Source organism: Micromesistius poutassou, assembly GCF_964030765.1.
Source record: "Micromesistius poutassou genome assembly, chromosome: 7".
In the NCBI taxonomy this organism is placed as follows: domain Eukaryota; kingdom Metazoa; phylum Chordata; class Actinopteri; order Gadiformes; family Gadidae; genus Micromesistius; species Micromesistius poutassou.
Window position 1 is genome coordinate 16,103,837 of NC_140277.1, and position 10,204 is coordinate 16,114,040.

General features: G+C 50.8%; 1 protein-coding gene and 1 long non-coding RNA gene across 2 annotated transcripts; both read left to right on the forward strand.

Moving 5' to 3' along the window:
* The first annotated feature begins 763 nt into the window (after positions 1-763).
* Positions 764-2,831, forward strand: LOC311350421. The gene is made up of 3 exons (XR_014636658.1): positions 764-1,086; positions 1,625-1,762; positions 2,733-2,831. It is a non-coding gene; the product is annotated as an uncharacterized lncRNA (long non-coding RNA).
* Positions 2,832-2,840: 9 nt separating this feature from the next.
* On the forward strand, positions 2,841-9,625 carry LOC311350239 (ubiquitin thioesterase Zranb1-like; the record flags this gene model as incomplete). The annotated part of the gene is made up of 4 exons (XM_084470237.1): positions 2,841-3,946; positions 8,926-9,113; positions 9,230-9,345; positions 9,619-9,625. Exons 1-4 carry the CDS (start codon positions 2,884-2,886, stop codon positions 9,623-9,625), a joined length of 1,374 nt encoding a protein of 457 aa, XP_084326363.1. The 5' UTR covers positions 2,841-2,883.
* Between the last annotated feature and the right edge of the window lie 579 nt (positions 9,626-10,204).

Sequence of the window (10,204 nt, forward strand, 5' to 3'; positions counted from 1 at the left end):
GTGTTTTCCTTTTTATTTTGCATATCTTTAATAGGTTGGGGAGGAGGGGGGGAGATGTGTAAATGCAATTAAAAAAAATAATGCAGATTGCATGGTTTGTGCTTGGAAGAAACAGTTCATTTATATGTCTTTTATTGATACACTGATACATTACAAAGAAAGAAAATATAGAGCTCAACAGCTCATTGCGTGAGAGTAAAGCCCTTATATGGATATAGCACCCACACACAGTATATCCATATACTGTATAAATGCATTGCATTAAAAGTGTGGTTAAAAAATGCGTTTTGGTCGATGCATGGTCTACTATTTACTACGCCAGGAACAACTTTATTATTGGTTATTCATCCAACATCTCGAACAACCGCTCAGGCCGTCATGTATTGCTGCAGACTGCTGCTGCAGTATTTTTACGATGACATCATCCTACCGCTGATGATACCTCGGGGATAGTTGGGGGGGGGGGGGAAATGCAAAAAAAAAAAGCTAAATGCTGAGGGTCGCACAGATCTTCAGGATATAATTTACATTATATTCATCAAAGCATTGTTATGTTTTGTTTTTTCACGTTGGTGTTTATAATAAAACATTTTTTTAATTATGGGGGCGAGGATGGTAGCCTCTGATTGGTCCTTGTAAGTGGATACAGAAAGAGTAGCCAATGAGCTTGGCCGGGCAGATTCAGGTGGTAAATCCTGTCTCTGACTGTAACAGGGATGAGGGTTTTTACTCCGTAGTGTACAGTGCAACCCTGGCCTTCCTCTCGGAGTCCCTGTGCCGCCATTGAAGGATATCGGATCGCCGTACAATAATGTGGATTAAAATGACTTAAAAACCTCCCAGACGGTCGACGCAGGGCTTCGGAGAGGGGGGGGGAAGGGGGTCGATAATCGGCGTGGATGTGTGCACTCCCGTCCACACACGGAGCCCGGGAGCGGTGGCGGTAGATAGATATGCGGCGCTCCACCAAGTAGCAGACGGCGGCTCGACTTATCGGGACCCCGGGGAGAGCCGGAGACGCGGAGCCGCTGTTGTGGTCGAAGGCACGGCGGGGTGTGAACACGGGGGAAGAGAAAGAGAGAGGAGGTAAGGTCACGGTCGCTAGCCGCTACGGTGGACTCTTCCAATTCAAGTGACTTCTTTCCTTTCCTCCTTCCTGGCTGTAATGATGATTGTGTACCGTGTGCTCACTCAGTCAGTCACTCGCAGTCAAGACGGGCGAACCGGAGAGGGCTGGTGTAAATGTCAGCCGATGCTAATGTTAGCTAACTTAGTTTGTTTGGTAAAAACTGGACCTGGCTGCAGCTGCTGCAGCAGCGCTTCAGTGTTGTTGTTGTTGTTGTTGTTGTTGTGCTGCTTTATTTTAATGCCGTGGTTGTTTTTTTCCCCCGAGTCCGATTGAAGCTTTTCACTCGCTGCACTCGCTTAGCGTACGATGTGTGCACTAGACAGTTTTACATTGAACAGGTAACTGGTGTTGACGATTTAAAAAATAAATAAAAAAACACAAGTGCTGAATGCACTAATAGTAGTTTTTGAAAACAAGCTGGAGGGCTGTGGGCGACCTGTTCAGTGAAGCCACCTTTTAAAAACAGTGATTAATGCCCCCTGTCTTTAAACACAGCAGCACAGGATGCACAACATACGAGGCATACTAGGGGAGGTCTTCAGCACGACCAGTGTTGAACTTTGAATCCTGTCTCCCACCTTAATGTCGAATTTCACACGTCTGGTGAAAGGAAAGGCTTGTGGACCACCACAGGTAGGTCGTACACAGCCGGGGTGTTCCATGCTATGCATTTTTTAAAAGTTGTTTACAAAGTTGGTCCCACCCGGCCCATTAGTCACGCCCATTGCAGTGAGTGCACACACTTAACAAAGTTTGGGCTATGAATGCAGCGTTTAAAAGAAAAGAAAAAAGATTCAGCTTCAAACATCTCAGTAGGTCACATATAACCTACCTTAAGTATATCAATTTTGTAAGGTATTGCATTATTTAAATCATGATCATATGCCTGTTGCATGTCTTATTGCGTTTTTTTAATCGTATCTATTTTGTCTCTATCTATTTCTTTTATCTTTTGTTATTGTGTTAACATATGTACCTTCGTACTAGACCAGACTATTCTGGTACCTGACAAAAAAAGCGCTTCACCCCTACTCGATTTGATTTACAGTGCCACAAATTAGTGCTGGGTCAAGAACTGTAGCATTTTTTTTTTTTTTTTTTTTTACATACGAGCCATTCCCCTGCTGGAGTTGCCAGACAGTATTTGGTAGAGGCTGCCCCAGATGTAAAGAAACACAGGTGATGTGCTGCTTACGGCTGTTTCCCCCACTTGGATATAGTCAAATACTGCCCCTTTTGTAAAGAGATGCACCTGTGTGTGACAGAAGCAGCACGGTGCATCGTTTTTTTTTGGTTAACTAGCATCTCTGTTTATAATATGGGATCAACAAAAGCACGTTACGTATATTCTTTCTAAACTTTAATCTTTATAAACTGATCTGATCTGAGAAGTTTTTTTTTTTATCAAGGATCTGTTCGATTTAATATTTGGCACTACAGGACGTTTCATTTAACAACCGTTGTTGTGTACGCAATGCCTCGGAGAGCGCTCCAAAAAAAAGAAGGGTTGCAAACCAAAAACTGAAAGTCACAAATACACATCGTCCTGCACCACCTCTGTTGTCTAACCCAAGCTGTGCGTCCTTCCCCCCCCCCCCCCCAGGGTCTCAGCGTCCCGCCTGCCTGTGTGACCCCGCCCCCCCCCACCCCCCCCGCCGCCCCGCAGAGAGGACCAGCCCCGCTCAGAACCCCTCTGAGCAGCGCAGCGGCAGCCCCCCCCCCCCCCCCCCCCCCTTGCAGCCGGCCGCCCGACGATGACCGAGGTCGGCACCAAGTGGGCCTGTGACTACTGCACGTACGAGAACTGGCCCTCCGCCATCAAGTGCACCATGTGCCGCGCCCAGAGGCCCAGCGCCGGGGCCATCATCACGGAGGAGCCCTTCAGGAGCAGCCCGGCCCTGGACGCCGGCCGCCGCCACCAGTGGGACCCCGCCGGCCACAGCAACAGCCCGCCCAACCAGGGCGGGGGCTCCAGCCTCCTCATCTGCCCGGACTCGAGCGCGCGGCCCCGCGTGCGCGTGGCCGACGCCCCCGAGTCGCCGCCGCCGCCCAGCAAGTGGTCCTGTCACATGTGCACCTATTTGAACTGGCCGCGCGCCATCCGCTGCACGCAGTGCCTCTGCCAGAGGCAGCAGCAGCAGCAGCAGCAGCAGCAGCAGCAGCAGGGCCAGCAGCACAGGGGGCACCACCGCGCCGGGCAGCCCCGCAGCCCCACGGAGCTACCCCAGACCTCGGGCACCGGGTACCGCTCGTCGTCGTCGTCGGCGCCGCCGCTTCCCCCCACCACCGCCACCACCACCACCATCACCGCCGCCCCCACGGACCCCTGCGAGGAGTACAACGACCGCAACCGGCTCAACACGCGGGCGCAGCACTGGACCTGCGCCGCCTGCACGTACGAGAACTGGCCCAAGGCGCGCAAGTGCGTGGTGTGCGACCACCCGCGGCCCAACGGCCCGCCGGCCGAGTCCATCGAGCTGGCGTCGGAGCCGGAGTGCCAGCAGCCGCCGCCGCCGCCGCCACCGCCGACGCCCTCCATCCTGAACGAGCAGGAGCGGGACAACCGGAGGGGCGTGGCGGGGACGGCGGGGGGCGTGGTCGGCGGGACGGGGGGATGCGGCGGCAGTCAGCGGAGGTCGCCGCCCACCCCCACCCCCGCGCGGGAGTCGGAGGTGAAGATGGACTTCCAGAGGATCGAGGTGGCGTCGGGCGCCGGCGTCGCGGGCACCGAGGAGCTGGAGCTGGACTTTAAAAAGCTGAAGCAGATTAAGAACCGGATGAGGAGGACGGACTGGCTGTTCCTCAACGCGTGTGCAGGTGAGTGTCCCCCCCCCCCCCCCCCCCGGGGAGTGGCAGCGTGTGCGTGTGCGGATGGGGTCCGTGTGTGTGTTGTGATTCAGGGCTGCTGTCTGAGCCAGCTGGTAAAAGTCGGCTTCTGTATCGCTGGCCTGTTTTACGGACTGCACCAGGTGTAGGTGTAGGTGGAGGTGTTGATGTTTTTCTGCCTCACATACTAGACATTCTGGCCCTTCTTGTGGAGCTGTAAATAAAGTTCTGTCCTCATAACTCCCTACCATCACACCACGAACAGAAGTGTGATATAGTCCGTTTTTGGGGGGGGGTATTTGTATTAATAATTTCTGTTTATTTGTTTCAAAAGGTATTTTTGACCGGTACATTCCATGCCTATATAAAGCTGTGCAATTGTGTGAAGTATAGGTTTCTAATTCGAGCAAAAGGATCGTGCAGCCATACGTCCTTTTTGAAGTTTAAAAATAATAACGTGACGTTCCTCCTCCCTTGTGCCTTAACCTCCCTAAACATCTAACGCAGAATAACACATTGGATCATCGTCAAGTCCACCTGGATAAGTACTGGCGTTTTACAGTTATCAACATGCTTTAGAAAGGAACGAAAAGTCCAACCAAAACCACAGGCCCGTGGAGGACAAACAGCCATTAAAGGCGCCAGTGTACACACACACTGTTGCAACATTGTCCTTTCTATAGACAGTGAGCTAGTCCAATCCGAAACCGTCCTCGCTATTGCGTGTGACCCTAGCTTACCATCTCAGAGGCCAGGCCCTATCAGGTTGTATGGTTGGAGGGCCTCTGATGACTGATGTTATTATCAGTATGCCAATAGGGTCCAGAGTCCCCCCCCGCCTCCTATCTGTACTCATGAGGTGGCGGAGACCCCCCCTGTCACAGGGCATGGAGGTTCCCCTCTGCAAACACACGCACGTGATCCCGCACGTACGCGCACCCGGGCTGGTAAACATAGTCCCAACTGATCTGCTGTGCTATAAATGGCATTACATGGTGCAGTGCAAGCTTAAAAATAAAGAAGGTGTGTGTGTGTGTGTGTGTGTGTGTGTGTGTGTGTGTGTGTGTGTGTGTGTGTGTGTGTGTGTGTGTGTGTGTGTGTGTGTGTGTGTGTGTGTGTGTGTGTGTGTGTGTGTGTGTGAGACCACAGCCAAATGATGGTGTTGTGTCACATAACGATAACTCAGCTGTGTGGATTTTTATCGCTGTTCTTCTGAAACCACCTAATGCATCACCAAAGCACATGCAAAGATAGCCACGTATATACACTTTTTTTTTCCTCCAAGACGGGGCTTTTGCAAGTTGTGTTGTTTTGCGTTGTGCACTCATAAGTTTGTTGTTTTGCGTTGTGCACTCATAAGTGGACCTTCCCCTATCCTCTTGGGATACAAAGAACTGAGGCCCTTTCATTTTGAGATCTCGGTGAACCCAAGCGTTTGTCGAAACGAGTTGCCCCTCCGCCGTGGGGTATGCTATGCTGTTGTCTATATTTGGCATCACACACTTGAGAACACGCTTGAAACTATTTAAACCAAAAAACATGTTGAACAGGGCTTGTAAGAAGCCACTCTGCGTCGTTGGAATTTGGAACCACAGTGTCGTCTCTGTGGCGACAAATTCAACCTGTCAAAGGTAAAGCGCAGATCAGAGGATCCGCTCAACTTGAGGGAACTCTCTGTGGTGCACTGTAACGGATTCCCAACTGTCGAGGAGTCTTTTTTTTTTTTCCCATTGCCTTGTTGTTGTGAGTTAAACAGCTCGTCAATGAAACACACAGAGGACTCTGTATTTCTGTATGTGTGAGTGCCCAGATAATGGTTCAAGAGAGCATCAAGTGAGTATGTTTACGTTGGTCTGATGAATGAAGACGGATGTCTGGGAGGGGTAATAATAATAAAAAAAAGTGTCTGCTAAGCAGATGTTTTGGATGTACCACATATCCCGTCTGAAAATAGCAGGTAATACAGTACATATACATATATACAAATCAATGTACATAATAATCTTTGCAAGGCATATATGCTATTAATTAAAGCGTTATACGACCAAAATGTCGGCTTTATTCATTTTAAAACGAGCTCGTACTCCTCTACCTACGGCGTCCAATGCACTGAATAGATTATGCTTAAACAAGATCACATTCCAAACATAGTATTGGGGAGTGTTTCAAATGCTCTCGTTCTGATTGGCTCCCCCCCCGCCCTTATGCAGTGTCCCTGGTAAGGGGGGAGGCGTCGCAGATGTAGACACAGTCATCCAACAGACGGTCACCCCTCTGAGGGGCTGGGCCCATAACGGCGTCCAGCTGGCATCCTCCTTGCCTTGCCTTGCCTTGCCTTCCCCTCTGCCCCGAGACACTCACTCATCAGGGCCGGACGGCCGCGCACTGACTGACTGACTGAATCTGCACGCTGTGGTAATGCTGTCACTTAGCGCGGCGCCTCCGTCCTATGCACTTTCATTGCAACCTAAAAAAAAAAAAGACCTGACAACAGTGGATGTTAGCGTGTGTCGGAGAGGCTGCTTTCTCGGCTGTTAATCCGGGTCAGGCCTGTGTTATTGTCCCCGGCCGGTGTCCTTGGAGGAGCTGCCGGAGGGTGGGGTGTGTGTGTGTGTGTGGGGGGGGGTGGGCTGTCATTTCGATGGCAGGTCCGTACTAGTCGGCGATCAATCACACCACACACACCAGAGATACTTGTGTGTGTGTGGACGTCAGCAGGCTGTTGTGTTCCTGTAAGAGGAGGGGACTCTGCCCGGCGGGCTGTCGGCCAGGTTTAGTCTGGATGAAGGCTATGTTGCGGTGATGAGGAACAGCGGCCCAAGGAAGTCCGTCCGTCCGTCCGCGGGGAGTTGTTTTGTGTCAGCGTTAAAGCTCACTGCCCCCGACTCCCGACCCGCCAGTTATTGTATTGTAGCGTTTGCTACGAGGTGCTGCTGAGTCAGAAAAACATGTTTCAGGACATTATTGTGTTTGTTTTAATATCGTTTTATGACATGGGGGACATTTTGGTTTTTAGTAATTAATAATAAATAAACGCACATTAAATCGAAAAAACAAATGAGGGGGGCTCAAAGAGCCGGAGAGAGGACGCAGCCTTTTAGAAACTAGACTTTGGTTGTAATAATTTGTTAGAAGTTCCATCACCATCTGTCGGCTAATGGTGAGTGAACAATTATGTGAGAGTATCTGTTCCGGCTGACTGCGCGCCTGCCTCTGGATGAACACTTGTCGCTGGGAGGCTGCTCGCGGCTCATTGCTGATCAGGGAACCTTTCCCCTCCGTCGAGACGAGAAATCCATCTTGCCCGTCAATCACGTTGTCACAATCACGTTGTCAATCACAAACGTAGTACGGGAGATTGCATTTGGTGGGGGGGGGGCCTTTATGGTGAAAATGTCTCTCTGTCTCTCTTTACTAGTCCCAAACATTTAAGCGAGCGTGCCTTTTTTTTATGTTGTCCTTTAAGCGTATTCAGCTCTTATTACACACTGCCATAACCAGCTAATGCAAACTGTGCCTAGTTTCACGACATGTTCCTAATAATTGGCTGTCGCCCTGCGTGCTTTGACTCCGCCCGTCGGTGTGTGAATGTGTGCGTGAACGGGTGAATGTCAGTCGACACTGTGACGCGCTTTGGATAAAAAGCGCCGTGTGAATGAGGACCATTTTCCATTTAATTCATATGGACTATTCAAAGTTTTCCCAGCGGTCAATGTGGGAAGCGTCTGTTTGGTGGTTCATCCACTCTAACAGAACAACCTCAACCATCCATTACGCACTAATGTCCTCAGCAAGCATGGCGGTTCATTCATTTTGACTCTTCTCAAGGTCAGCGGGATGCGTAGAACGAGAACCAGGGAATACGGCTCACTCAAACTAACCTCACCCACGTATCACAGAGTTGAGTTGAGTAGCGAACGTTTCATACCCTTGTGTGTAACATGACACGTCGTTGCCCCTGCTAATTCTTACGTTTCCATATCTTTGGTGTGTGTGTATGTGTAGTATACTTTCCCTTGTTTGTCTCAGTCCATCCCTGAAAGAGCGACATGCAGAGTATACTAGCAGAGGGCAGACATGTCCAACCCCACACTAATGTGTTGTTAGTGTTGTGGGGAGTGCCTCTGCTCCATTTCCACATTTCTCTAAGCCTCCATGATCTGGTTGTTCATCTCAGAGTCCTCCCACTCGGTTTATGTCTCTAGCTCCCACTCTCTCTCTCTCTCCCACACTCCACAAGAGAGAGTTTGTGGACGAGCAGATTATGCAGCTAAAGTGTAGTGTTGTGTAGTGTAGTGTTGTGTGTGTGTGTGTTCTGCTGTTTGAACTCTCATCAGACCCACATTGCTGGATCAAGCCTGAGCAATGTTTTGTATCTAACATCTATGTCCTTATGTACTTTATTTATTTATACTATTTATTATGAATTGCGGACATAAATAAAGAAGTTAAAATGTGTGTATGTGCGTGTGGTCCATTTTGAAGCTAGCTCATCTGCAAATAAAATTCTGTTTAATGTCCCAGTGAACACAGAGGAATGTAAACGGCAGAAATGGAGCTGGCAGTTATTTGGAAATTACTATTGTCATGGAAATGTCATATTTTGTTAATTGGTCTCTTTCAATTTTTTGGTTGAATGCCTATTCATACCCTCAATTATTAGCCTTTTTTTTTTTTTCCTTTTCATTTCATTTGGCTGACATTGTCAGCCATGTTGATGTCTAAGTAAAAAATAAAAATAAAAAATGCACCGACGCCAGAATGTGAACAAGAATCCTCACCGTGGAACGTTTTTTGATCTTAGACGGGCTCGGCCATCATATCCCCGTCATGTATTTATAACATCTTACACAACAGGGCCACCTTCACAAACCAGGCTACCTTCAGCACATTCCCACTTCCTTCCTTCCTCAATTCATCCCGTCTTAACCTCCTTTTATATTTGTCCCCTCCCTCCCCCCCCCTCTCAGGCGTGGTGGAGGGGGACCTGGCGGCGGTGGAGGCCTACAAGTCGTCCGGCGGCGACATCGCGCGACAGCTGACGTCGGACGAGGTGCGCCTGCTGAACCGGCCGTCGGCGTTCGACGACGGCTTCACCCTGGTGCACCTGGCCATCCGCTTCCAGAGGCAGGACATGCTGGCCGTGCTGCTGACGGAGGTCAGCTGTGGTCTTTGAGGGGGAGGAGAGGGGGGGGGGGGGGGGGGGTGTGTGTGCCAGTGCCAGTAAAATGCCAGTGTTTGAACAAGCGTACATGTACACCCGTGGTTCCGTAGATCCCTTACGTCTCCCGTTGTCTCTTACTGCCAGCCCTCTGCCGCTGCCTCTTTCCTCGGCAGTGTCGGGAGACGCAGACGCCGACGCGTCTCGGTTGCCCTCGCGAGAACAAAATGTACACTCTTCCGTGGAACTCGGATTTGTGATCTCAAGCGATGCGTCACCTGGACACCACCACCCCCCACCCCACCACCACCACCACCCCCCCCCACCACCACCACCTTGGTGAGGTTGCAGAGAAGCTCACGTGCTGCAACTTGTGCGCCGTCCCGGTTTTCAAAAAGAGGCACTTTCTACATGGCCGTGGCGGGGCTGTCAGAACGACCTCCCTCGACACTTCAGCACACAGCTCTAAATACGGCTTTGATACGGCTGAATATCTCCACAGGCGCTGACGGCTTTAATAAGCGGCGTCGGCTGTGACCGGTTTAATATCGCGCGATGGCTCTCGACAGCTTCCATACAAGCGCGATGCCGTGGACTGCTTTAATTTAGAGCGGCGGCAATCTGGGCTCCCCCCCCCGTGTTGCTGCTGATGATGCAGCTCTCGGCGCAAAGACTAATTTGCACCCTTAATCCCCTGAGCTCGGGCAGGAACACAATAGGCGTCACGAGGGAATCGACGTCGCCAGGGGAGGAGGAGGAGGACGAATCGGTATTCTGCCGTACGCTCCGTCGGCGCTGCTTGTTAGCCACAATGCAAACACCGTGGCTGGGGTTCCGCTCGTCGATATACACGACGGGGAAGGGGGGTGGGGGGGGGGGCGGGCGGATAAGATCCATGCGCATTGAAGGGAGTCCCCCGTTCGTACAGGCCTAACTGGGCCCGGGATGCGATGGTGTCCTAGTCATTGGAGTCGGGGGGATTGGTTTGTCGTCAAATCAAAGTGGAAGCTTCCATGTGTTGTGATGGGGTTCTGTTCAATCGTGTGTGTGTGTGTGTTATTAATGGCCTCTGGCTTATCAGAGGGGGG